Source organism: Macaca thibetana, chromosome 15, assembly GCF_024542745.1.
Source record: "Macaca thibetana thibetana isolate TM-01 chromosome 15, ASM2454274v1, whole genome shotgun sequence".
NCBI classification, from domain to species: domain Eukaryota; kingdom Metazoa; phylum Chordata; class Mammalia; order Primates; family Cercopithecidae; genus Macaca; species Macaca thibetana.
In genome coordinates, this window is record NC_065592.1 from 43,130,886 (window position 1) to 43,158,873 (window position 27,988).

The 27,988-nt window shown below is 49.6% G+C and overlaps 2 protein-coding genes across 3 annotated transcripts in view; both read left to right on the forward strand.

Annotated features, from left to right (window-relative positions):
- The window catches only part of TOMM5 (translocase of outer mitochondrial membrane 5), a 495,867-nt gene that overhangs the window by 95,255 nt on the left and 372,624 nt on the right, over window positions 1-27,988 (forward strand). The window lies entirely within an intron of this gene.
- Window positions 1-27,988, forward strand: part of SHB (SH2 domain containing adaptor protein B) — a 148,650-nt gene that overhangs the window by 79,464 nt on the left and 41,198 nt on the right. For both annotated transcript variants that reach the window (XM_050762165.1, XM_050762166.1), the window contains exon 3: window positions 13,504-13,719. In XM_050762165.1, coding sequence (XP_050618122.1) covers window positions 13,504-13,719 — 216 coding nt within the window. The remainder of the gene's footprint in view (window positions 1-13,503; window positions 13,720-27,988) is intronic.

A 27,988-nucleotide genomic window follows, 5' to 3' on the forward strand; every position in this document is an offset into this window, starting at 1 on the left:
ATCAGGCAGCTGGCCAAGGTCACACAGCCGGTGAGCGGGGAGCCAGGCTGGTCCCAGGCTGGCAGCCTCCTCATTGTTATCCAGAAGGCAAAGGTTGTCTCTCAGTCCCTGGGGGGATTAGTGCCTCTCTTGAAGCAGTTCCAAAGTGAAGAAGGGTGGGCAGAGCACGTGCCAAGATCTCAGCAAGTTGCTTCCGCCGGGGCAGCTGTACTGGGCACTGAGCACATTGTCAACAGCACCCCTCAGCTTGAGGCCGTGACCCTGTGATGAGCCCCAGGTATACAGGTGGGGTTTGGCCACTTTGGCTGGGAAGGCTGGCATGTGGTGAGGGGTACCTCAGCCCAGGTGACCAGGACCCCTAGGGTATATAGGTAGAGGGGAAGGTCTTCCCCAGCAGAGGACCCTGGCTCTGCTCTAGGCAACTGGCACCCTGCCTCCACTGCCAGTTTGTAACCACTAAGCACCAGCCAGACTGGCACCAGCAGCCTGTGTTGGTCACCCCTCTGACGCATCTAGAATGTGCTGAATACCTCCTTGGTGGGCCACTCTCTTCCTCGTGATACCCACCTCAGGCTTTCCTCCCAGGCCCCCCGATCATGATGAATCCTGTGGGGAGCTGCGTGTGATCAGATCAGCCTCAAGGCTAGAGGGCGGGGAGCCTGAGATTACTCCAGTGACCCTGACTGATGACCAGCTGACAGCCAGAGGGAGAAAGCGACTTGCCTGGTGTCACTCAGCCTGGTGGGATCAGGACAGAGCTGGAGCTGGGACTGGGCTCTTCCAGCGCCTGCCTCTCTTGCTGACCTGAATGTGACCGTGTTCTTTTGTCCCTAGGGGAGTGGAGGGAACACCGACTTGGGCTGGAAAGGCAGGGTAGATGGCTGCACAGTTAAGGACATGGACTTCGGAGCCAGGCCGCCTCCATCCCTTCCTCGATTGCCGTGTGGCCGTCCATAAAATGGCAGTGTCTGTGGGGTACCACCTCATGGGGTTGTCTTGAGAGTTAAACGAGAAGCTGGATGGCATGCACTTAGCGCAGACCCCAGCATGCAGTGTTCCTAGAATGGTGATTACTGCACTGTTGACAGTTGAGTTTTTGAGACCTTGGCCCTACCACTGAGCTTGTCTGAGCTGTGGACTTGGCAGCAGTCAGGCGGGGAGGGGCCTGGTTGCACCACAGCCCCTCTGAGGCTCGCTCTGTGAGGTTCTGTGAGAACTGCAGGTGAAGCCACTTGGTGAGCAGGGAAGCCCCCACAGGGTAAGGGGTGTAGCCGTGACTGGTCTGGCGTGAAAGCCTGTCCCCTGTGGCTTTACCTCATTAGAGTGTGGCCCCAGGCCTCTCTGGAGGTGGAGACCTCACCGTGCTCAGCAGACTGGAAGATCGCGTGTGTGGGGCGCTGGCCCTTCGTGCAACTGTGGTCTGTCGATACTCAGAAGGCACAAGCTCAGATGCACATCTGTCTGTGTGTGCCGCTGCCCTGTGAAGTCCTGCTGAGCCCTGGCTCTGTCTGCAGCACAGGGACCCCGGGGATGCCCGCCCTGTCACAGTTGGCCTGAGGATGCTGGTGCCTCCCATGCTAGCCCAGCCCCTGCTCCTCATCCCGGTGGATGTACCAGCATTTCCACATCTGGGGGCTGTTCACAGGAGTGTGTTTTGCTTTCTGGAGCCCTCGGCATCTTCTGCCCACTTCTTGAAAGGGTGGAGCCCTAGTTGTTTGCAAGGCCCAACCTTCAGATTATCAGTATCTAGTTACCACACCCCCGTTTCCTGCCAGCTTCTTAAAGGATTTTGTGTATGTGAAGCACAAACCCGATGAAGGCTCCTGGTCTACCTTTCCCAGTTTCCTGCCTTTAGAGTCTGCACCCCTAGTCCTGGCATCCCAGATCCTCCATAGTCTGGCCCCACCTTCTGTGGGGGCCATTCCCTGTTTCCTTCTACCTCATGAGCATTAGGCTTAGGGCAACAGGAACCCTGATTTTCACCTCAACATCCCCCAGCTTACCTCTCTCCCAGACTTGGTTTATGCTTGTCCTGCTGCAGTTCCCCTTTCTCCTGATGGCCTCATCTTCCTCCTCGCCTGGAGAGCCTTCTACACCTGGGCCCACCCCTTACTGTTTGTGACACCAGGCAGGTCAGTCAGCATCCCTGGCCCTCAAGGTGTCTCCTTGCATCAGGACTTGAGATTCTGTGAAATGCCACCTCCACCCTGAAGTTTTACTGAATCCTAGGGCTGGATTTCCTTTCTGCCTCCACCGAGCTGCTGGTACATGCACCACTCTAGGGCCCTGGGAGGCAGGCAGAACTAGGCTTGTCCTGGCTTAGCCTCTGCTCCTGTCTGAACCTCAGTTTCTGAATGATAAAATGCATTATAACTCTTGCCTGTCTGTTTTGAGGAGGAGGAGTAATTTACTCCCAGTGCCCAGGACACAGGACAGTGCCTGGCACAGGCAGGCACTCACTCATCACTACCGTCCAACTCAGTGCTTACAGACGGTGGTGTCCCGTTTCTCCTGCTAAGCCATGAGTTCCCTAGGAGGCAGGAGTCTTATCTAATGCATCTAGTGCTCAGCATCTGGTCTCGGGTCCAACGTGGCATATAGCAGGGGCTCAGTGGGTATTTGAGGAAGAAAAGCAGGCATCCCACTTGCCTATGAAGTTGGATCTTGCAGTCAACGAGGATTTAGCGGTCTCCTAAGCAGACGTGGCTCCTTTAAAGGGAGGCCCATTCGCCCCCTGCTTTTGGCTCCCAGAGCAGCAAGCTCGCCTCAATGAGTCTCCACAGGGGATGGCGCCAGAACCTGGGCCTGCAGCGGCTCAGAGGCCTCCGCACGCAAAGGCAGTCACTGGAAGATGCAGAGTGACGGCAGGGCTGAAGGATACTGGATCATTGCAGAGCTGCACGGTGAGGTCCACGTGGCCTTTTTATTCACAATGAAAGCAGTTGGTCGTCATCAGGTTTGCAGGCTTTGTCTCTCTTCTAGTACTTCAGGCCAGAGGGGCTCACGAGAAGACCCTGTCCCTGTACAGATGACCAAGGGAAGGGAGCAAACCCAGGCACCCTGACTCCAGACTTGGGCCTTTCCCTTGCCCTCGGGCTGAGCATAAAAGATCAGGCAGTACAGGTTCAGCCAGGCAGCCACAGGCCCTGCTCTGCTTCCGAGGTGACCATTGTTCTTGTCCCACAGCCCTGCTTCCGCGGAGCCCGCCCTCTGTTGCTTGGGTGTTTCTGTGCACGCCTGGAAAAGAGATGACAGAAGAACTCCAATTAGTCAGTCTCCTGGCTCCTAGACAGCTCCGGAAACTAGACTAGATAGAGGAGGAGGAGGTGGGGCCTCCTGCCGTGTGACGGTTGGGGTGGCTCCAGCTCTGTCTCTGAGCTGCCCTGCCCTGCTCTGCCCTTGCCATCCTGCAGCATCCACCCCAGAGGCCCCCTGCTGTTCCGTGCCACTTGCCCTCAGCCTCTGAGGGACCCCTGAATTCAGACGCTAAAAGCACCCTGGTTGGGGGGAGGATTCTTCTCCAGCAGATGTTTGAATGGTTTAGATGGGGGGGAAGTCGTCTCCCTTTTGATGTGGCACCTGGAACTTGGCTGGTTTTGCCGCGTGTCTAATTAGGAAGAGCCGCCTGCCACTCCTGCGGAGCTCATCACTCACTCCGCGGAGCTCATCACTCACCCCGTGGTGCCCGGTATGCTTTTAACACCTCAGAGACCTGACTGCAATAGATGCCCTGGCCCCCAGAAGACCAAAACCAAGACTGACTGATTAAAAAAAAAAAAAAATGCCAGAAAGCATCTGGAAAAGGCCAGGAGAGCCCTGGTCCAGGAGTTAAGGAGCCTGGGGCCTAGTCCCTGTGACTTTCTTCCCTTCCCCTGGCCTCAGTTTCCCCATCTCTAAAATGGGGTGACTAGACATACATGAGACCTTCCCTGTGTGTTTTGTGTTACGTAAAAGAGCTGACCTAGAACTTGGCTCCTATGTGGGAGTGTCAGATTATCAAAGCGGCACTGGCCTCGGGAGTTGTGGACCCAGAAATGGGAACAGGCTTAAAGGTTGTTATTGGGACCCTCCCATTCCCAGTGCATTGTTGGCCTGTGAGGCTCCAGTCAGCAGGCCTTCTGTGGCTCTGCGGGCAAAGACAGCCTCGGAGGAGGAAGAGTCTGGGAGATGGGACTCCAAGGAAGTGCCCAGGAGTGGTCATTGAAGTGACAATATTCACAAAACACCTTCTTTGCACCAGGCAGTGTTCTAAACACCTGACGTATATGGATTCATTTAATCCTCGTAACATCCTTCCTCCAGTGGGTGCCGTTGTCTCCCCTCTAGAGATGAGGAAACTGAGGTAACTTGCCCCAGGTCACCTGTTGGAGCCAGGATTCAGGCTAAGCAGTCTAGTGGGATCGGTGTTTTCAGTACACAGTGCTGCTGTGGCTGTTGGTTCACTGGACCCAGGGCTTTGCCTCCCTCCAGGTAGTTGGCGAGGAGCAGCCCTGGCAAGTGGTAAGTGCATCATTCTAGTAATGCAGCCCTTCCTGACATCGCTGGGGCCCTGAGCCTAATCTACCTGCAACGCTGGCGTCTCGGGCACAGATCCCCGGTGGCTGCAAAGCCATGTGAGAGAGATCAGATGGCATGCCCACCACTGGCAGAATAGAGATTTCCTGGGCCGAGAGGTAGTGGCAGGGCCTGGGAATGGAGAGCCATACAACTCTACCTAGCTCTGCCACCCTATGATTAGGGAGTGGTATGGATTCCCAGACAAGCCCATCCGGGAAAATTAAAGGTGAAGGGCCTACAGGCCAGCGTCTATCATTTCCAGCGAGGCTCCTGCACGTCTGTGCCAGCCTGTGTCCTGCCCAGCTCCTCCCTGCCCAGAGGTACCTGGGCATCACTCCTTAACCACTCCTGGGGGTGCTGCCATGCAGTACTTTTAAGGCCATCCAGAAACCCCCTTCCATCTGCCTCCAGCATCATCTGTCACTGGGCACCTGTCAGTCCCCAGCCCTCCCGAGCAACCTCATGTATACCTTAAGCTTCTGATTCCCTAGACCTCTGCCTTGGTTCTTCCTCTGGTACCCATTTTCTCCGCCACATCACTGTGCTATGACCTCCTGTCTAAGTTCTTTAAGGCTCTCCCAGGTTCCCCCAATGGAAACCTGTCTCTTAGTTATCAGATCGTGGTATCAAGTCTGCTCCCATTAAGGAGGCTGAGTGTCTGTCCCTGTTGGGAGCTCTGCCCTCTGCTACCAAGGGCTTCATGAAGGCCAGGACTGCATCTCATTCCTCTTCGTCTCTTCTCCTATTGGGCATTCAGTAGATACTTGGTTGGTTGCGAGGACAGGTGGATGCCAGCACTGCTGGAAAAGATGGGGACTGGGCACCAGAGAGGCTGCTGATTTCCTTGCCCTCAGGTTTCCAGAGAGCAAACCCAAGCCTTTTTTCCTCTGTTCCTGAAGAGAAGGTAAAGAGGTAAAGAACAGGTTTCTTCTGATGTTTACCATAGGGCCTGTTACGTATCATTTCATTAGATGCTTATCTTTTTTTTTTTTTTTTTTTTTTTTTTTTTTTTTGAGACAGAGTTTCGCTCTTGTTGCCCAGGCTGGAGTGCAATAGCGTGATCTTAGCTCACCTCAATCTCCACCTACCAGGTTCAAGCGATTCTTCTGCCTTGGCCTCCCGACTAGCTAGGACTACAGGTGTGTGCCACCATACCTGGCTAATTTTTTTTTTCTATTTTTAGTAGACAGGGTTTCACCGTGTTAACTGGGATGGTTTCAATCTCCTGAATTCATGATCTGCCCACCTCAGCCTCCCAAAGTGGTGGGATTACAGGCATGAGTCACCACGCCCAGCCTGCTTATCCGTTTTTTTTTGAGACGGAGTTTTGCTCTTTTGCCCAGGCTGGAGTAAAGTGGCGCAGTCTCAGCTCACTGCAACCTCTGTCCCCTGGGTACAAGCGATTCTCCTGCCTCAGCCTTCCCAGTAGCTGGGATTATAGGTGCCTACCACCACACTCAGCTAATTTTTGTATTTTTAGTAGAGACGGGGTTTAACCATGTTGGCCAGGCTGGTCTCGAACTCCTGTCCTCAGGTGATCCACCCCGCCCCGCCCCGGCCTCCCAAAGTGCTAGGATTACAGGCGTGAGCCACCACGTCTGGCCCATCCTCTTTCAAAATAGAGATTTTGAGACTCTCCATAATAAAATGTTTAGGCATACTTCATTTTATTGTGCATCATTTCATTGTGGTTTGCAGGTATTGCATTTTTTTAAAAATGAAAGTTTGTGGCAGCCTTCTGTCTAGTAAGTCTGTCAGCATCATTTTTCCAACAGCACGCGCTCACTTTGTGTCTCTGTGTCACATTTTGGTAATTCTCATATTTCAAACCTTCTTTATTATTATAGCTGTTACAGTGGCCTGTGATCAGTGATCTTTGATGTTACTATTGTCATTGTTTTGGGGCACCACAAACTGCACCCACATAAGACGGCGAACTTAATAAATGTTATGTGCGTTCTGACTGCTCCACTGACTGGCCATTCCTCCATCTCTTTCCCTCACCTTGGGCCTTTCTATCCTGTAAAACACAACAATATTGAAATTAGGCCTATTAATAATTCAACAATGGCCTCTACATGTTCAAAGGAAAGGAAGAGTCACACATCTCTCACTTTAAACCAAAACCTTAGAAATAGGCCTACAGGGGAAGGCATGTCAAAAACCGAAATTGGCCAAAAGGTAGGCCTCTTGCACCGAATAGTTAGCCAGGTTGTGGATGCAAAGGGAAAGTTGTTAGAGAAAATTAAAAGTGTCACTCCTGCGAATACACAATCGGAAAGAAAGCAAAACAGCCTTATTGCCGTTATGGAGAGAGTTTGGTCTGGAGAGAAGCTCAAACCAGCCACAAATTCCCTTAAAGCCTAATCTGGAGCAAGGCCCTAACTCTTCAATTCTGTGAAGGCTGAAAGAGTGGAGGAAGCTTCAGAAAAGCTAACAGAGGTTGATTCCTGAGGTTTAAGGAAAGGAGCCATCTCCATAACATGGAAGTGTATGGTGAAGGAGCAAGTGTTGATGTAGAAGCTGCAGCAAGTTATCCAGAAGATCTTGCTAAGATCATTGATGAAGGCGGCTACGCAAAACAACAGATTTTCAATGTAGACAAAGCAGCCTTCTACTGGAAGAAGATGCCATCTAGGACTTTCAGAGCAAAAGAGGAGAAGTCAATGCCTGCCTTCAAAGCTTCAAAGGACAAGCTGCCTCTTGTTAGGGACTCATGCAGCTGGTGATTGTAAGTTGAAGTCAATGCTCATTTGCCATTCTGAAAAATCCTAGAGCCCTTAAGAATTATACTAAATCTACCCTGCTCGTGCGCTGTGAATGGAACAACGAAGCCTGGATGGCAGTTCCTCTGTTTACAGCATGGTTTATTGAATATTTTAAGCCCACTTTTGAGACCAACTATTCAGGAAAAAAAGATTCCTTTAAAAATATTACTGCTCATTGACACTGTTCCTGGTCACCCAAGAGCTCTACTGGTGATGTACAAGGAGATGAATGTTGTTTTCATGCCTGCTAACAACATCCATTCTACGGCCCATGGATCAAGGAGTAATCTCAACTTTGAAGTCTTGTTATTTAACAAATACGTCTCATAAGGCTATAGCTGCCAGAGATAGTGATTCCTCTGATGGACCTGGGCAAAGTGAATTGAAAACCTTCTGGGGAAGATTTACTGTTCTAGAAGCCATTAAGCACATTTGTGATTCATGAAAGGAGGTCAAAATAGCCACATTAATAGGAGTTTGGAAGAAGAGTCCAATCCTCACAGATGACTTTGAGGCCTTCAGGACTTCAGTGGAGGAAGTAACTGCAAATATGATGAAAATAACAAGAGAACTAGCATTAGAAGTGGAGTCTGAAGATGTGACTGAATTGTGGGACTCTTATAATCAAACTTGAACAAATAAAGCGTTGCTTCTTATGGATAAGCGAAGATAGTTTTCTTGAGATGGAATCTATTCTTGGTGAAGATGCTGGGAACATTGTTAAAATGACAACATAGGATTTAGAATAGTACATAAACTTAGTTGATAAAGCAGCAGCAGAGTTTGAAACATTGACTCCAATTCTGAAAGTTCTGCTGTTTGTAAAATGTTATAAAACAGCATTTCGCTCCAGAGAAATCTTTCGTGAAAGGAAGAGTCAATCTGTGTGGCAAATTTTATTGTCTCATTTTAAGAAATGTCCCCAGTTGTGGGGAGGGGCATAAAAAAAGGAATTTCCACAGCCACCTCGGCCTTCAGGAACTACCACCCTGATCAGTCGGCAACCATCAACATCAAAGCAAGACCCTCCACCAGCAAAAAGATGACTCCCTGAAGGCCCAGATGATTGTAAGCAGTTTTTGACAATAAAATATTTTTTTTATTAAGGTACTATATATTTTTAAGGCAGTGGTATTGCACATTTAATATACTACAGTATAATATAAATATAACTTTTGTATGCATTGGAAAACCAAAAACTTTTACAGGTGCCTACCACCATGCCTGGCTAATTTTTGTATTATTAGTAGAGATGGGGTTTCATCATGTTGGCCAGACTGGTCTCGGACACTTAACCTCAAGCGATCTGCCCACCTTGGCCTCCCAAAGTGCTGGGGTTACAGGCATGAACCACTGCACCCAACTTTGGTGGGGTTGTTTTTTTTTTTTTTTTTTCAGGGAGGCACAAAGTTGGTGAATACTGGAGCAAAGTATAGCTCGTTGCTTGCGGACTGGACAATCTTTTAAATCCCTATCACATCCTCTCAGGATTATCGTCTGCTCTCTTTCCCCAGCCCTTAACCTTCTCCACATTCCCATGGGCAGATCCCACCATAGCCACAGTCTGTGGGCAGCACACCCGCCTAGCTCTCCTAGTGAACAGGCCCAGGCAAATTCTTAGGGTCCCTTTCAGTTCTAACATTCTCTGATTCTAAAGAAAGTGCTTTATTCTTCCGTTCTTTCTATGTATGTAGTTCTACTTGCAAACCTTTCTGCTACAGAAGTCAACAGAAACCCCCACCCTGTTAATGTTTCTGCTCTCTGCCTAAGAGACATGAAATTACAGCCTGCCACCTAATATTAAAGGTCATTTTGCATGAATGTGTAGATGGTGATGTCCAGATAACTTGTGACTTAAAACATATGGTCACAGACTCCCCTGTGAGATCGGTCTCTGGACCCTCATGGATTGGCCCAGCTAGTAAGGAGGACGGGCCTGGTAGTTAGGCAGGAGACAGCAACATCTGGCAAGCTGGCCTGGCACAAGGGCCTTTGATGTCCTGGGGCTGTTGGTGAACCTCTCCCAGGAGAGAAGATGCTCCCAAATGGGCATTTTCTCAGGGAAAGGCAGCTGCTTCCTAAACACACACAGCTCCTGGAAGCCCAACCTGCTTAAAATCATATTTACTCTCATGGGGCTTAAAATCCTATTTACTTTCGTGTGCTCCTCATCTTAATCACATTTTTTCTGCTCTAGTGTCTTTATTCATTATTTAAAACAACTTTCAAAAATAATTATGCGATAATCCCTTCTCCTCTACACAGTAGCTGTTTACCTTCCTGTATTGGGTTTTACAGCTCTTGGTGTTGTGGATGTCTGTACTTACAACGTTGCTGTCATCACAGTGTAGATATTATAGGCCAAATGTGTGATGTCGGTATTTACCAATGCCCAGGCAAGGAGCAGAATTCCCTGTGGGGCCCTGCTCACATTGAGACTTGTTTAAAAAGCCAGCGTTATGCTTTGCCCTCCACACATAAACAATCTTGCATTTTACTTTTTAGCTTAGCATAATTTCATGCACGGTTTTCCATGTCACTACATAATCTTCAGATTTATCATTTTAATGGCTGCTTAATATTCCATCCAGTTAACAGGCCATAATTTACTTAACTGTTCCCTATTGTCTGGGCCTTAATGAAAATTTGAATTCGCCATGTAATATGGGGGGGAGGCTTGTTTTAATGATTACCGTTTTAACATCCCCTGCCCTAACTGCATGCCATTACTAGCCCAGCTTTGGTAAGGTGCAGATGCTTCTGGAACAATAAATCCTGCATGAGAGTGTATGTACAAGCCCTCTGATTTAATAGCTAATCTGTTCACTGCACATGTTTCCCTTTAAGGCTGGTGTTTATGTAGAATATCCATCTCTTCTGCATATTGTGTAACACTAAACTGTATGCATTTGGCATATTGTCCCAGATCCTTTATCACTGCTGTCAGGGACTTTCATAAAGTATCTGGAATTTGGGGGTAAACAGTGGTTTCTGGCTGCCAGTTCTCTTTCATTTATCCCACCACATTCACTGAGTATCTCTTTGGCGTGAGAGTGAGCAAAAGCACTCGTGATTATCAGGGCCCAACGGGAAGTACATCTGTGAATTGTTTGTGGTTCCTTTAGATTAAATGGTGAATTGCATGAAAAGTGCTTCATCAATTGTGTACATAGGAGTGGTTGCTGGTCTTGCTTTTGTGAAGGAGGGTGAAGAGGAAGGTGGTTTTCCCAGGTCAGTGCCTTCTCAGCTGCCGTATCCTCAGCCCCCAGAATTCTGCAGACAGGAGGCTAGACTTCACTCCTCAGAACTGAGGAAGACGAATCCAGGTGATGAGGACCCTACAAAGCAATAAGTAGCAGATTAGATAGTTTGGTAGATTTAGTGATTTATGAAGTTGTCCACCGTGCTTAACAGTTGGTCTTCACCTTAAAGTGACAAAGTCCTACCACTCTATAGCTTTTCCCTTCTCTTTTCCTGTTCCTCCCTCTGTAAAAAAAAAAAAAAGGAAGCATCATCCTCAAAATTAATAAATGATCCCAGTTTACTCATGGGACCCAGCAAAAGCTATGTTTACCAAAGTATGGGACACCTTCTCATAGATGTGATATTAGGTGTCCTGAGAACTAGTGAGAAGATTTTTCCCTTTTTTTTCTTTCTCTTTCTGGAGAGAGAACATTATTCATATTTGCCAGAGAAAGTGTCTGTTTGCTGATTGCATTTCCCAGTGGCTCTCCAACACTTGCAAATCTCCCCTCTCAGCAGAGAAAGCAAGCCCCACGCTCAACTTCCCGGCAGGCATTGTTGGTTCTCATTCATTCTGCTTAGTATCTATTTTTGGCAAAGAATGATGGCTTATGGGATGGTGATCCAAATTCTCCTTTTTAAATGAGTTATTTTATCTAAAAAGTGAGGCAAGATAAATAAAAATGGTAAGTAACCACCCAACTGGTAGGCAGAAATGGCCCAAGTCGTGAAGTCACATGACTCAATAAAGTTTAGGAAATACTAGCATAAAGCTAATTCATGTAAATACTAACAATCACAGGCACAGCATCCTTAGCTTCTGTTTCATCAGGGCGTGTGTCCACATGAGCCGACCTGGATCATAAAGCCCAGCCTGAAAGCAGCTCTCTTTCTCAGAAGGGCTGATGTCATTTGTGTGTGTTTTATCAGCTGCTCTTCAAGGAGCATAACTCCCGTGTCTTCTGCCATATCTTTATGCCATCAGAATTCTGATTTTGGGAAGGCCTCAAGAGAGCATTGAAATAGCTCACTTATAGTCCTCACCCTGTTTGCATCAAGCCTCACGTCTACTCCCTCACCTCCTTGGACCTGGTGCTCTAGCCAACATGGACAGTGAGTATACATAATGATAGAATATTAGCCTGAAAAAGGAAAGTCATACACATGCTACAATATTATAAAACTGAATGATTCCACGTTGTTCAGGATGTGCCTAGACTGATCAGATTCATAGAGACAGAAAGTAGAAGGGTAATTGTGGAGGCTGGGGAGGGATAATGGGGAGTTAGTGTTTAATGGGTACAGGGTTTCAGTTTGGGAAGATGAAAACGTTCTAGAGATGGATGGTGCCAAAGGTTACCAACAGTGTGAATGTACCTAATGCCACTGAATTGTACATTAATCATGGCTAAAATGGTCTTGTTGGCTGGGTGTGGTGGCTCACACCTGTAATCCCAGCACTTTGGGAGGTGGAGGTAGGCAGATCACATGAGGTCAGGAGTTCGAGGCCAGCCTGGCCAACATGGCAAAACCCCATCTCCACTAAAAATACAAAAATTAGCCAGGTGTGGTGGTGCACATTTGTGTTCCTAGCTATTTGGGAGGCTAAGACACAAGAATCGTGTAAACCCGGGAGGCAGAGTTTGCAGTGAGCTGAGATTGTACCTCTGCACTTCAGCCTGGGTAACAGAGTGAGACTCCATCTAAAATAATAAAATAAAATAAAGTGCTCAATGTTATTATATGTATTTTACCACAATAAAAAATGAAGTAGGCAGCAAGCACCTTCTTTCCAGCCTCATTGCATTGGCTTGTCCTGGTCCTACCACCAGGAAGCTGCCCCTCTCCTGTTTTCATTTGTCAGAGCTGACGGTTCAAATGCCATCTCCCTTCCCTCCTGCCCTGCCACTCCCAGGTCCTGCACTGAGTCCCCGTTGCTGCCAAGCATGATGGCAATTTAGGCACATGTTGTGGGAACAGTGGGGTTCCTGAAACCAACCTCCATGGTAAACCTTCCCCACATTCCCCGCTCAGGCCATGCACATAGTATCCATGATCAAAGAGCAGGTCAAATTTCCCTGTTTGACCGGGAAGTGCCTGATTTTAGCATCCTAGCATCCATCCTGCCAGCTACCACTGGCCTCCCAGGACTGAGCAGCAGACAAAATGAACACCTCCTGTCTGGGACCTCATCTAGACAGGCAGTCACCCCTTAGCCCACACCAGTGCCAGGCCTTAGCATCTTCTCTAGAAGATTAAGAGCTTTCTTTCTTTATTCAGAAGTGAAGCTGGACACCCTCTCAAATCCCTAAATGAATTCAGTCTGTTTAGAAGATGTTCTAAGGGAGGTAGAAATAAAGGGAAGGGGTCACTCAGCCTTTGCAGGAGAGAAAAGTGGCCTCTGGTCTCCTTGGGGAGGCTCTTGCTGGTTCTTTTAAATGAATGTGTGAGCAGGTGGAAACTGGGAGCTTGTGGGAACTGCATGGCCTAGTCTTTTCCTTGTACAGATGACGACTGAAAGTCCAAAGAGGGCAAGGAACTGCCCTAGAGGGAAAGACCCCAGCCTGCCTATGAAGCAAGGAGTCAGAAGCTCTGCGTGTTCTGGGTGGACATCAGGACACACCTGGAGCATGGAGCATCATGTTCACATCTGGGCTCTGCCTCTTAAGACTGAGATTCATGAGTGGATGGAGGCAGGGCTGTCATTCGGTCTGCCAGCCTGTGAGCCTTGTGAGCAAGCCTGGCCCAGGAAGAGCAGAGACACGGCATTGAGGGGTGGTGGGGTAGGTAAAACCCAGACAGAGGTCTGTCTCTCTGTCACCCTCACCACCCCACTGGCAGCTCTGAGTTTGTGGTGTTTCTGGGTGCGAATCCAGGTGAGGAAGTGCATACCACACTTCCATTTAATCTCTGCTTCCTTCCTTTTTGCCTGCAGAATTTCAGAGGCAGGAAAGCGTCCGGTCCCAACATAAAGGTATCCAGTTATATGACACCCCTTACGAACCTGAAGGCCAAAGTATTGACTCGGACTCGGAGAGCACAGTCAGCCCCCGACTGCGGGAGAGCAAGCTGCCCCAGGATGATGACAGGCCCGCCGATGAGTACGACCAACCTTGGGAGTGGAACCGAGTCACCATCCCAGCCCTGGCAGGTAAGGAGCCCTGACGCTGCTCAGGAGGCAGCTGCTGAGCCGTGCTCAGCACTCACCTTGGTCCCCACCTGCGCTCAGGACAAACTCCAGGACTGTTTAATAATCTAATTGGGTGGTGTTTTTTCTCAGTACCCTCAAAGATGTAGGCTGCAGAGGAAAGGGAGAGGTGAGGGAAGGGAAACCAGGCCAAGGAGAAATTCTGGGCCTGGCTTCCAGGGTCTCAGTGTTCCAGCCTCTGCACTTTTCAGAGACGGCTCAGATGCTGTCATTGTCTGGCTCTGTCATGGTGCTATTTATTGATAATGCCGTAGCTCACTGAAACCAAGAGTTTAGTTTTCAGTTTTTTTATTTTTTGAGACGGAGTTTCGCTCTCGTTGCCCAGGCTGGAGCACAATGGCACGATCTCGGCTCACCGCAACCTCCACCTCCCAGGTTCAAGTGATTCTCCTGCCTCAGCCTCTCAAGTAGCTGGGATTATGGGTGCCTGCCACATTGCCCAGCTAATTTTTTGTATTTTTAGTAGAGACGGGGTTTCACTATGTTGGCCAGGCTGGTCTGAAACTCCTGACCTCAGGTGATCCGCCCACCTCGGCCTCCCAAAGTGCTGGGATTACAGGTGTGAACCATTGTGCCTGGCCTGATTGCAGTTTTCAGAAGGAACTGTCTTAGAAAGTAAGAGGAAACCAGTGTGCACAGCAGCTTCTGTTGAACCTGAGCCGGCCCGGCGAGCCCACCCAGTGCTGCGAGCTGAGCTAGGCCTGCAGGGTTCACAGGGCTGCTGTGTCTTCTATCCCAGCTTCAGCGTGCACCTGCTCACAGAGCACAGGTGATGGGCAGAGCTCAGCCCCTCCCAGATGACCTTCCTCTGGCCAAGAGCCCTTTGAGTGACTTGGGTGTCCCCTTCCTCCCTACTCAGAGTTTGGTTTTTCTAGAATCTGGGTATCTGTCACATTTCTAGAACTCCTCTCCCACAGCCCTTTTGAAAAGTGATCTTGGGCATGTGCATCATAAATCATAAACCTAAGCCCACACCTTTTTATTCTAATCCCACTCCTCAAAATCTATGCCAAAGTTATGATAAAAAAAATTCAGAAGGCTGCGCGCAGTGGCTCACGCCTGTAATCCTGGCACGTTGGGAGGCCGAGGCGGGTGAATCACCTGAGGTTGGGAGTTCAAGACCAGCCTGACCAACATGCAGAAAACCCGTCTCTACTAAAAATACAAAATTAGCTGGATGTGGTGGCACATGCCTATAATCTCAGCTACTCAGGAGGCTGAGGCGGGAGAATCGCTTGAACCTGGGAGGCAGAGGTTGCGGTGAGCCAAGATTGCACCATCGCACTCCAGCCTGGGCAACAAGCGCAAAAGATAAAAAACAAAAAAAATTCAGAAAAGGCATTGTTTATAATCACGGAAAATTGAGAGCAACCCAAGTGTCCGGCAATGGGGGCTGGATTTCTGTGCGTCTGTGTGGTGGAATATTGGAATATTGTGCAACCTCTAAAAGGTGATGTTTAGCAAGAGTTCATAACAACCTAGAGAAATGCTTATGTCTGTTGTTAAGAGATGAAAAGCCAGATGCCAAACAATGTTTAGGTGTCTGAGAGTTTAGGCATGTAAAAAGAGAGACAGTGAGTGACATTTAATTCCTACCACACTGACAGTCATAAAGGGAAACTTTTTATTTTTAATTTGTTTAAAATTTATTTTGCCTTAAATCTCCCCTTTTTTCATATATAACTAGACCCTTTCTCCCTTTCTAACCCCAAACAGTGAGGCCTCTACCCTACCCTTATCCCAGGCCCCTTAATTGCTGTTCTAGCCATTCCAACATAGATTACTCACAGTTCCTTGAATATAGCATGCACTGAGCAAATCCCTTTTTTCTAGCTAAAATGCCCTTCCCTGCCTGTCTTATCTGGAGCAATCCTATGCCTCCTTTGAGGTCCAGCTTAAACATTATCATCTCTCCAAGCCCTCCCTGGTACACAGCCATGCACCCCACAGGCTTCCTGCTGCCCCTATGGGTCTATCGAGTTTCCTGCATACATCACTGGGGGAACATTTCTCACACCACATCAGGGTTAGTTCTGTTTTGGTCTCGCCTGCCAGGCTGTGAGGTCCTCAAGAACAACCTGTCCCATCACCTTTCTGGAGCCCCAGCTCCTGACTGAGAGCCAAAGATAAGAGTCATCCTGTGACTGGGGGTCCTTAGTTGCCCCAGGCCTCTCCTGTGCATTTTACAGCCTCCTCTAGTCCCTTGAACCAAAGGAATCCAAGGCCTGTGCCCTGGGAATGGCTGATCAGGGGCTGTGCTTCTCTGGGCATGGGAGGAACTGGGGCCATCCAAGAGCTTACTCTTTGCAAACACGAGTTTGATTAAAGGGCTAAAAAGGCTCATGTGGCAACTTTCCCAGACACCCAGGGCCCACATTATAATGTAGCACCACAGGCAGGTGTGGGGTCTCACCCTCCCCTGGACTGACCACCTGTGGGCCTCTCAGGGGCTGCCCTTGCCTCTGACAGTCTAGTCTAGCCTGGCATCTTGATACTAAAAGTGTAGTCCCTGAACCAGCAGCATTGGCCTCACCGGAGCTGGTTAGAAATGCAGGGTCTCAAGTCCCATCCCAGGCCTACGAGTCAGAATCTGTTATAACAAGATCCCAGGTGATTTGAGAAAGTGAAAAGCAGTTCCCCTATTGGACATCATCTTTGAAAACTCTCAGGCCAGAACTTGCCCACTTCTGCCCAAAAGTGGTTTTAGAACTCCTGTACATTTAGTTGTTCACAAAGGATCATAAGGTCTCAGATGGAACTGTCTCAGAATGAGTTTCTGAGCCCACAAGCATCCGTTTTTGGCCTGGGTTTTGTGGCAGAGTTGCCATCACAGGTGTCACGGTCAGTCTAAGTTATTGGGCTATTGATAGAAGATAGACACAGAATCACATCCAGGTCTGTGTCTCATCCGGTCACTGGCCTCTGTGGGTCCTGCTCCAGGGCGGGTGCTGGCTGTGCGTTTCCCAAGCAGCTTTTGGCTCAGTTCTGCCTCCTGGGGCATAGAAGAAGGAGACCATCTCACTCAGGGGCTGGAGGGGTCCTATGGGCACCAGCCTTCTCTCCCCATGTCTGTGGACAGAGTCCATTGGGTGCTTCATTGGCAGGTGAGAAGCATCCTCACTGTTTCCTGTCGCTGGAGGGAAAGTGGAGAGGTGGGTGGGCCATCTCTCAGGTGGCGAGGACGAATTGAAGTAGCTCGGTTAGATTGCTGATGTGTTGCCACAGCCCCATGGGTAAGACCAGACGTGCAGCTGCCCAGGAATGACAGCAAGGACCCCCACCTGAGTCAGTGTTGTGTGTGCCTGTGAGAGTGTGCATCCACCCGCATGTGTGTGCATGTGTGTGCAAGTGTATGCACTCACACTTCAGTGAGTCGTTGGTGTGGTCAGTGAGTAAGGCAGCTTAGCTGGGCCCCATCCATAGCATAGTACCTGTCGGAAATGCCCTGTGCAGTTTTTTCTTGGCTTTTGGGAGCTCTCTGCACTGAGTCTTTGGAGCCTGGGATGCAGGATCTGTAGCTGGAGGAAGAGCTGTATGGGATGGAATTGGCTAGCCAAAATCATTACCCTCTCCTTTCACCCCTTATATTCGCTGATTGTGCAGATTTGGCCTGGGTTAAACTTGGGCTGGGAATGGGGTCAGTGCTTTCAAATTTCCAAAGGGTGGAGAGTATGGGGGACCCTTAAGGGACAGACCTGGGCCTGCCAAGTGGGAGTCACAGGGATTTAGGGCCCAGGTGAAGGGTAAGAATTTTGGTTAGACCTGAATGTGTGTAATGAGCTTCCCATCACTGGGGGTTTGCAAGCAGAAGCTTGAGCAAGGCAGGGCTGTGACAGAGGGTGTGTCCTGGGAGGTCAGTCTGCAACCAGCTCTGGGGACGCATCCAGGCTTCATTCCATCAGAACCCCAGCATGCTGATCAGAGAGGGAGAGAGGGGAAGATGGCTGAATTATCTCCATCCATCTATGAAGCAAAAGTTCCTTGCAGCTTTCAAAGCACTGTCCCGAACTGCATTCATGAAAAGAGGCGCCTCTCAGACACTGCCTCAGCATTCTCCACCGGTGCGCCCTTCTTGGGCAGTGTTTCTGGAAGTCAGCACCTTCCTTCCCATCTCATCAGGCTGGAGCTGCCACCACGGAAGGCTCAGTTATCACTTCACAGCTGACACGAAAACAGCTCTTAGAGTGTGTGAGGTGGCCCCAACTTCTTAGGAATGAAAGTTTCCCCTTCTCTGAGAATGGCCGACATGGAATTTTATTAAGGATTCGGAGACTTGTTGGTGAGAAATACTTGGAGCTGTCCAAAGAGCAAACCCTGGGTGTTCGTTACCTGCTCTTCTCCAGGAAGCTGACTGGCCTCACCAGACCTCCACTCCCACTTGTGGGATCCCAATCCCCAGGACAGTGCCCAGTCAGGTTCCACCACTAGCTACTGGCTGCAGGGAGTGGACTGCAGCTCTGCCTCCACAGAGAAGTGGTGTGGCTTCCATCAGGCTGTCAGCCCCCTTCCCACCCGGCAGAGACCCCTGCCTTCCAGAGCAGGCTAGACTCTGTTCCTGGCCCACTTCGAATCATCCCAGGAGTCTTTACAGCAACCAACAAATTGCAAGGCTGGCAGGTGGGTCTAGAAATGGCCTTCTTGCTCTGTCCCCAACCCACCCCCGCCAGATACAACTCGGGCCCACACGAGGCCTATGTGACATCCCCTGCCCAATGTTGGGAAAGGGACAAGGAGCCTTGGATGATGTCATGATGTCTGGGGGTGGTGCAGGTTGGTGTGGCAGGTCTACCTGGTTGTCGGCCTTTGTGGCACAGATTGCAGGATGGACAAATGGAACCCGAGCAGAAAGTGGCCGCGTAGGGAGGGGCCCACAGGCAGGGACCAAGGAGCTGGGGCGGATAGCCTGTAGAAGCAAACTCCGGTGGAGGTGGCATGGATTTGGTGTCTTCACACCTCTGAAGGACCAGTGTGAGGACTGGGAATGAACGTGTCCTGGGAGTCTCAGTTTCCCCACCTGGGAAGTGAGACCAGTAGTTCCCACTTCAGAAGGGTCTTCCTGAGACTTGATGGGTATCACATCAGGAAAGTACTGGCATCGTTGCTAGCACTTAGCACTTTCTGTGTGCATTGTCTCATTCAGTCCTCACAATCACTCTCTGGGAGGTTAGTTTCCTCCTTCTACAGATAAGGAAGCTAAGGTCCCATGAGAAGAAATAACTTGGCCGGGGGCCCAGCCCATGGCTGGTCAGCAGCAGAGCCGAACTTTGAACCTGTCAGCTCCAACTCCAGAGCCCCTGCCCTAACCCAGTCAAATGTCTGGCCTCCCTGGTACTACCCAAGGTGCTGCAGGAAATGTGATTGGAGCTCTCATCCTCCCACAGCCCTCAAGAAGTATCGCATGCCCTTCATCTCACTTGCACTAATTTCTGCCACATCTACACCAGGATATGTTACTGGGTGGTGGCTTCCCACCTGAAATGGTTCCAGCCAGGGTTTCTGTAAGGGACTGGATTCTGGAGGTTCATGCCTTCATTGTAGGGGAGCCAGCGCCATCCCATGGGTTGGTCGTGTCCTGCCACCACTCAGCACAGAGAGGGGCCCACATACCATAGAGTCCCACTCTCCCTGTCCTTCTGGGGAAACTAAGGCTCAGAGTGGAGAAGGGAACAGCTGGAGACCTCATGGCAGAGCCAGTCAGGCCATACACAGAGGAATGACCAGCATTTCCTTTTAACCCAGTGGGTAAACGGCTATGTCTGTCATAATTTGCTCTTGTGTCTGAGAAGTAAGTAACTGCAGCTCTTGAGCTTGATGGAGGAGCCAGATGACAGGAGGGTGTGCGAAGGGCACCCCCCAGACCTTCTTGAGAAACTAAGTCATCTCATTTCGACTCACCCTCTGAAGCTTTGTCTCCATGAAAGTTACTCTTCAGGCAGTGTCCTGGGCTCAGTCAGGTCTGCCTTCCAGCAAAGATAAAAGACACATGACTCAAATCGTGCTCAGCATACTTATTTTGGGTACTTATCTGTCTTCCCTACTAGCTCCTTGACAGATTTTAGAAGTTTAGGTCATGTTGGGACCCACGGGGCAATGGGAGGAGTCATACAGTCCCAAGTTCACATGCCAGCTCCACCCATCACTGCTTCAGGACCCGAGACGGACTGTTCAGTCTCCTTGAGCCTTAGTTTACTTATCTGTAAAATGGGGATGGTCACAACTTCTCACATTGGATCTCTGTGATGATTAAATAAAAATAAAAGATCTGAACGAAAAGACAAGGTAAGCCCTAAACGATCATGCATGTAAGAATTGGTTTTGGTATTCAGAGAGGGCTTGCTATATTACATAAAATTCAATTTAACATAGAAATCATGCTGCATGAAGAAGTACTTAGTGGCCACAGAGGACCTGTTGCCAAAGCTCATTCCCAGTAATGCTTGGCAGTGGGAAGCAGGGATGGTGTGGAAAGCGACACTTCTTCAGGAAACCCCATATCTCAATCCAGCAACAGTTCTAACGAGTCCCGTGGTTCTTCCATTCTTTACTCAGTCCCTCTGAGGATTAGGCCGCTGGCCCGCCTGGGTGGGAGAGGGTCCCCGGGGCCTTTCTCCGATCCACACCTTCCCTCTTCTAGGTCTGACATGTCTGTGGATTTCTTTTTTGCCTGGAGCAGTGAGTCTTAAACTTGCAGGCTTCAGAATCACCTGGAGGAAGTGTTATACAGATTGCTGGGGTTCCACCCCCAGGGTTCCTGATTCAGTAGATCCGGGGTGAGGCATGGGAATTTGCATTTCCAACAAGTTCCCAGGTGATGCTGATGCTGCCATCTGGGGACTCCACTTTGAGAACATAGAGTATATAGAGTACATGCTTTGTATTAGGTGTGGAGTTGGGGTAGAGTTAGGGAGGGGAGATCACCTCCTCCAGGAAGGCTTCCCTGGCACAACCAGTTCCTTCCCCTCTGTGCTCCTACTACACCCCGTACTGGAGTACACTGGTTTATTCTGAAATAGCTAGATACACACTAGACACTGTCAGCCTGTGGGGTGCCTACGCTGTGGTGTCACCCCTTAGGCAGCCTCCCTCTTGAGTTTTGACACCTTCAAAGCCTCATCAAGTGAGGCTAAAGGGAAAGTAAGGCCCCAGGTATGTCTATTTCCTAAACACCTGTGAATCATCTCAGAGCCAGCTCAACTAGCTAATTTAAAATAATCCCATTAAGGTAAGGAAGGATGGGGAGGAACCAGGGACAGGAAATTAACATTTATTGAGCAATAATTGTAATTCCAGCGTGGGTTAACCCTACAGAGCCTTGCAAGGTAGGGGTCACTTCATTGTCGTCACTCAAATGACGGTACTGAAGCTCAGAGAGTGTGAGCAGCTTGTCCACAGTCACACAGCTGTGAACTTGGGCCAGTCTGACTGCAGAGAACTTGTTCCACTGCTGTGTTGATATCCTGTGTGTGGCTGGGGTCAGGCTGGACATTCCCTTGCACACCAGTACAAGGCAGAAGCAGTTGCACCCATACCGTGTTGCCCTCGTGACTTGTCACCGTCCCCCACAAACACAGTCACTCTGAAGCTGGTTTAACGCCACCATTGTGTGTGTAGGACACTGCTCCACACCTGCTATTCCCACCAAGCTATGTGACTCATCTTCATGTGCTCAGAATAAACAGGGCCCCGGCATCTGCAGAGGATCCCTTGGAGAATCTTAAACCCGGCCGCCACCACCTGTCCTAGCCGGGAAAATGCTGTCTCTTCCAAACTGGCTCCCCTTAGGCTCCCATGATGCTTCCTGTCTCCTGTATAGCTTCCCAGAATGCCTTGAGCCTGTGAGGAAATTAACAATTGTGTTTGTACCAAATGCTTTTTGCTATGTAATGAGTAACAGTTGTAATTAATGTTTAACACGTGTGAACAGCAGGTCTGCCCAGGAAAGGGGGGTTTCAGTGAGAGAACTGGGATCACTTGCTTCCTTTGGCTAATGTGTTACTGAGGGACAGGTTTTTCCAGTTGGTTTTTCTATTTGACGTATGAATAAATTCATTTAGTAATCTAAAAAAAAAGGAGAGAAGAAAAACATCAATGTTTAATAGCTTTGTTTCGTCTGCTAATTACAATGATAGAAATATTCCTCCCAGTGCCTTTGTCTCCTCAGTGGAAAAAAAACAAAGAGTTGACAGAATACCTTTGCTCTTCTGTTTAGCAGCTCAGAGATCTTCATGTGGATGTGATTTTTAAATTCCTTGAGGTCGGAGACCCTGCCTGTCTTGTTCACACATGTGATCTGTGCCTGGCCCACAGTGAGCCCTCAGATATTTGAGTAAATCAGGCCGGATGCAGTGGCTCATGCCTGTAATCCCACCACTTTGGGAGGCTGAGGCAGGTGGATCACCTGAGATCAGGAGTTCAAGACCAGCCTGGCCAATATGGTGAAACCCTGTCTCCACTTAAATCCAGGTCTCTACTTGAATCCAGGCCTCGTGAATCCCGGAGGCCCCTAACAAGTTCAGCATAAACCCTGTGTGTAGTGCAATACGGTCTCAAAAACAACCACGGTAACCACAGTGATACAACTATAAGTACTCACTGTGGCCCCAACTCTCAGTGCATAGTACCACCCCCACTGTACAGATGAGGAAACAGAGACAACTTGGCCCAGGTCATCCTGCCAGCAAGTGACAGCACAGGACTTTAAATCCAGATACCCCGGCCCCAAAATACAAAATTAGCCAGACATGGTGGCAGGTGCCTATAATCCCAGCTACTTGGGAGGCTGAGGCAGGAGAATCACTTGAACCCTGGAGGTGGAGGTTGCAGTGAGTCAAGATCGTGCCACTCACTCCAGCCAGGGCAACAGAGCAAGACTCTGTCTCCAAAAAAAAAAAAAAAAAAAAAAGATACTTGAGTAAATCGGGTCTCGGGAAAACCAACCCCGTGTTCTCTTAGGAGCGGTAGAATACCAATAAATCTCATGGCCTGCCCACACACAGACTGTGTTTTCATGTCTTTCTTGCATGCTGTATACCTGTCTCCTCGCTATGTGAGGCAGTGGGAAGGCATTTCTGAGTAGCCATTGACTGCTGTGGCTGCTACCTCTGGCCTCAACTCCCAGGGAGAAGTGGACAGCATGTCCCTGCCTGTCTGAGGATTGGCTGTGAATCCAGATGCCACATTGTGGACCTGGAGACTGGTGTGCTGGTCAGGTGCAGGCAACCCTGGCAAGCCATGTTTGTGGCCAGTACTTGGCCTGTCGCCCGACCACCACTCCCCATCTGTCCTGGCCTCCCTCACAGCCATCCACAATGGGCAGCAGAGAAACATGCACAGTGGGGCTGGGGCTTTGGGTCTTACAGACAGGGAGACTCATTCCCACAAATGCCCAGCCTGCTCCTTGCAGGTCTTTCAGCTCGTGGATGGGGAAAAAGTCACTTTCCCAGGCTCTAGGATTCTATATAAGTGTCTGTGGGTGTCTGCAGGTGAAAGTGTCAGGAGACATACTGTATCAGACGTGTGTAGGTTCCAGGTATGTTTGACAGATGGGCCTGGCCCAGAACTCAGGAAGGAACTCAGGCGCCGGGGCGAGGGGTATCTGGATTTAAAGTCCTGTGCTATCACTTGCTGGCGGGATGACCTGGGCCAAGTTGTGTCTGTTTCCTCATCTGTACAGTGGGGGTGGTACTATGCACTGAGAGTTGGGGCCACAGTGAGTACTCATAGTTGTATCACTGTGCTTACTGTGGTTGTTTTTGAGACTGTATTGCACTGCACACAGGGTTTGTGCTAAACTTGTTAGGGGCCTCTAGGATTCAGGAGACCTGGACTCAAGTCCAAGTTCACGTCTAGCTGTTGACTCTGGGTGAGTCAGTCCTTTTTCCAGCCCTCCATTTCCCATCTGCATAATGAGTTATGACAATAAATATGGCTTGCTTTGGCAGCCGTAGAGGCCTCTGCATTCGGGTTATTTCATCATCTTCATTGGGCTTTATCTTTAGATTTCCTGTAGCCAAGCAGCAGATCTTAGGGTGGGGTCCTTGCTCCCAGTAATAGCATTCATTTTTCTTCTGGGGATGTCACAAATAAGAGGACAAAGGCACGCCCCTTCTGCCAGGCCCGCTGTCCCCATCCCAGGCTTGGACATGTGTGTACGGCATTCCTGGAACCCAGGCAGCGTCCTGGCACCTGCCTCACAGCCTTCCCGCTTGCCTGCTTTGTGGTGAGTTGCTGGCTGCCTCCCTTCACAATGAGGACCTCTGTTCTCAAGCACCTCCCATCTTGAGTGGCAGCACAATGCCCTGAGGCCTGTGTGTGTCTTCCAGGCGAACACAGAGGCCTCTTGTTGGTGATCCTGGAAATACAAATCAAACATTTGCTGAGCCACTTGTCCTGCAGGTATCTGGAAGGAACCTACACTCACTGGGCAGGTGGGGTAAGTGGGTGAGCGAAACTCCCTCTTGAACTGGAGGGAAGAAGGGGCCTCACCTCTCTGGGCCTCGGTTGTGTCATCTATAAAATGGGAGTTCTCATACTTGTTTAGGAATTCTAATACTTGTTTTGCTGTGTGTTGGTGAGGGTCAGATGAGATGATACAGTACATTGTTTGGAAAGCTGAAACAGCAGAGGCCCACTGTCATGCAAACAGAGTTTCAGTCATCTACAGGTGTTAGTGCATTGTTGTGAAAGTTGATGGCATTTTCAGACTCCGGGGGTCATGTAGTCCATCCCACCTCCCATACCAATGCATAATCTCCCCTCCTTGCCCCTTTCTGGGGTTGCACAGCTCCCTGGTCAGCAGCCCCTTCTGTGCTCTCCACCCCAAGCTCTCCCCACTCTCACACACCTTTCCCCCTCACCAGCACCCTGGAGTCCCAGCCTAGCTGTCGGTGCTATGCAGGAACCCCTGCCGGGGACTGTGTGCAAGGCCCTGGGCACCTTGACTCTGCCTCTGTACTTTGTTTTTATAGAGTACTAGAACATTTGTGAACCAACACCAGGGCCAGAACAGCCTTCAAGCCCCTCCTGTCAGCCACTTATAGTTTACAAATGTGGCCCATGTGCATTCCAGCTCATCCGCAGAGGGGCTAAGAAGCCTGTGGCAGTTGAGAGCTCCTTGCAAGTCAGTCTACACACAGTGCCTTGTTTTTCATCGTTCCAACCTTTATTGCCTCTGCTTAAAGGAAACTTCATCTTATACTGGAGAACTGAGAGGGTCATAGACTTCAGGCCAGAAAGAAGCAGCCAGACAGTCAGAACTTGGAGAACCATACCAGTCTCCTGGGTCCTGTTGCTCCATTCCAGTTCTCTTTGAATGACCCCCTATCCCCGGGAGTCACTGCCCACCCCCTTGGTCAGTGGTGAGGACAAGAGGATGTGTGGCAGACTGTCAACTCTTCTCTCACTGTACCTCCGCCGGGAAAGGCACTCCTGGGTGGGGGAGGCTGCCCAGGGCTGCAGTCCCAAAGCAGAGGGCTCAAGGGCTAGCGCTGGGACCCACTGCCTGTCATAGCAACCTGTTCCTATTGCCCTGGGCAAGTTACCTGACCATACCAGGCCTCACTTGTTAAAACATGGGCAATAATAGCACTGACTTCATAGGTTTGCCACAATGACTAGAGAAGAACACGGACTTTAAGTCCTCCATGGTGCCTGCCCATGAGCAGGAATCAATAAATAAAGAGTAAGCTAGGCCAGGCGTGGTGGCTCCTTCCTGTAATCCCAGTGTTTGGGGATACTGAGGTAGGAGGATCACTTGAGGCCAGGAGTTCAAGACCAGCCTGGGTAAGATAGTGAGATGCCACCTCTACAAACTTAAAAAAAAAAAAAACTTAGCCCAGCATGGTAGCATGCACCTGTAGTCCCAACTGCTTGGGAGGCTGAGGCAGAAGGATGGCTTGAGCCCAGGAGTTCAAGGTTACATTGAGCTATGATCATGCCACTGCACTCCAGCCTGAGTGACAGAGCGAGACCCTGGCTCTTAAAAAAAAAAAAAAAAAGATGAAGCCATTTTTCAAAATTGTTGCCAAAGTCACTTGAGGAGTGAGTCCAGCTCCTGAGTTTCCTTTGTTGGCTGATGAATAGAAGATAATCCTGTTGAGCAGGGTGCAGGTTCATTCCTTCAACAGATGTTGAGCATCCACTGTACATCAGGCACTGTTTTAGGTATTGGGATTTTAGCCTTGAACAAAACAGAATGAAATGCCCTGTCCTCCTAGAGCTTCTGACTCCAGAATTTCAGCAGGAGCCATAGAAAAAGAGGTGGTTTCTGATACAGGCATTGTTTCAGAGCATAGATGTGGCCGTGGGTCGGGGTTACCTGCTTATAGGGGGCCTGCCTGGACCTTGGTACGTCATCTATTACCTTCACGGTACAGGTATTGTCAGCCCTGGTTTGCTGATGAGGCAGCTAAGGCTCAAAGAAGTTTAAGAAACATGCCCCAAGTCACTCAGTAATGACAGAGACAGGATTCAAACCCAGGTCCTCCTGATTCCTAAGCTGTGAGTCGAGACACTGCAGCTCCTCCATTCCCTGGGTGGGTTTCAGCCATGGGCCATTCATTGGAGCTGGCTGCAGGTCAGCCATGGGGAGACTCCAAGGAGACTGAGGCACAAGGCCCCATCTCTGCGAAGTGTCCAGTTGTGAGAAGACACCTACATGCCTTAGTGTTACAGAGGCCAGTGCCAGGACAGTGGTGCAGACTTCGGCACTCAGAGGAGGAGAAAGGAATTCTACCTGGGGGTCTAGAGCAAAACCTACCTCAGGAGGTAATGTTGGAGCTGAGCTCTGAAGAATAGCTGGGATTTTTGCAGAGAAATAGTGAAGTAAAGGGATTCTAGAGGGTAGACTTAGCCAAAGCAAAGCCCTGAAGACAAAAAAGCAGATGATAGATCTGGGGACTGCCTGTCCTTTGTGACTGGAGCCTAAGGGTGGGTGTGGAACCCACAGGGGTTTTGTAGGGGAAGATGCATCATTACATCAAATTCAGAGGAACTTGAGCACCAGAATGAATTTGCCCTTTGCCCTGGGGCACTGGGGAGCCAGGGAGGGTTTGCAAGCCCAGGAGAGCTATGCTTTAGAGATCCATCGGCTTTTTGGAGTTTGCTCTCTGGCCAGCTCTGAACAGTGGACAGGACAGTGAAAAGAGATCCACCCCGAAGGAACACATTTATCTCATCCAAGCACCTTCTCCACATGAAACTTCTGTGAGTTAGGGGCAGACAAGAGACTGGAGAGGGCAAAGGAAAGTAAATCCCAGGCGCAGCACCCACAGCACCCAGGCTGACTGGGAAGGGTGGTGTGGATGCCCCCTGAACTACGGGAGATATACTGAGGGCTGGGAGCCACCGAGAGGGAGACGATGGTTCTCTGCAGGTGGGATCAGGGTAAGCTTTGTGGAGGAGGTGGCATTTGTGCCAGACCTTTTCTAGACATCATTCAGATGGAGCAGAAGGGCAGTAATTCTAGGCCTAGAAGTAGGAAGTGCACAGCAGGGAGGCTAGATGAGGCCCAGCTCCTGCCAGACCAGCAGCCCTCAGGTATTCTTGTGGGGAAGGAACACCCAAAGGTGGGATGAGCCTGACCCTGCAGGCCTGCAGTCCTGGGCTCGACCCTCACCCTGCTATTTGGCCTTGAGACCCTGGAGGAGTTCCTCCTACCCTTCCTCTGAACCTCTGTTCCTCCCCTCTTACCCATGTGGCAGGGCCAGTAGGAGGGATAGAACTAAGCTAGGTGTCTTGGATCCTGTCTTCTGTTGTTAGCAGTGACCACACTTCAGGACTGATTGGTATAAAATCTGTAATACAAGCAAAAAGGGGACCAATCCAGATGGGAGGGCCAGGAAAGCTTCCTAGAAGCAGGGCACTTGAGCTGAGTCTCAAGGAATGAGTCCTGTCACCATGGCAGAACTTTTGGAAAGATATTGACCAGGCTCTCTCTCCCATCAGCCATGAGGATCTGGTCTCCATCATCGAAACCAAAGTCAGAAGCTTCAACCTGAGCCTCAACCTGCCCAGCTCTAAATCTCACTTTCCTCCTTCAGATTCCGACTTCCATTTTTAATTGCCCATAGGTGAAATTAATTAGGTTCTGTCATTCTAATGACTCACGGGGGTAGCATATTTTTTTCTCTAAATGCAGATATTCTTTTGAGGGATTGTGTCTTTATCTTTTGCAAAAAAAATTACTAAATTAAAAGAATTGCCATGTTAAATT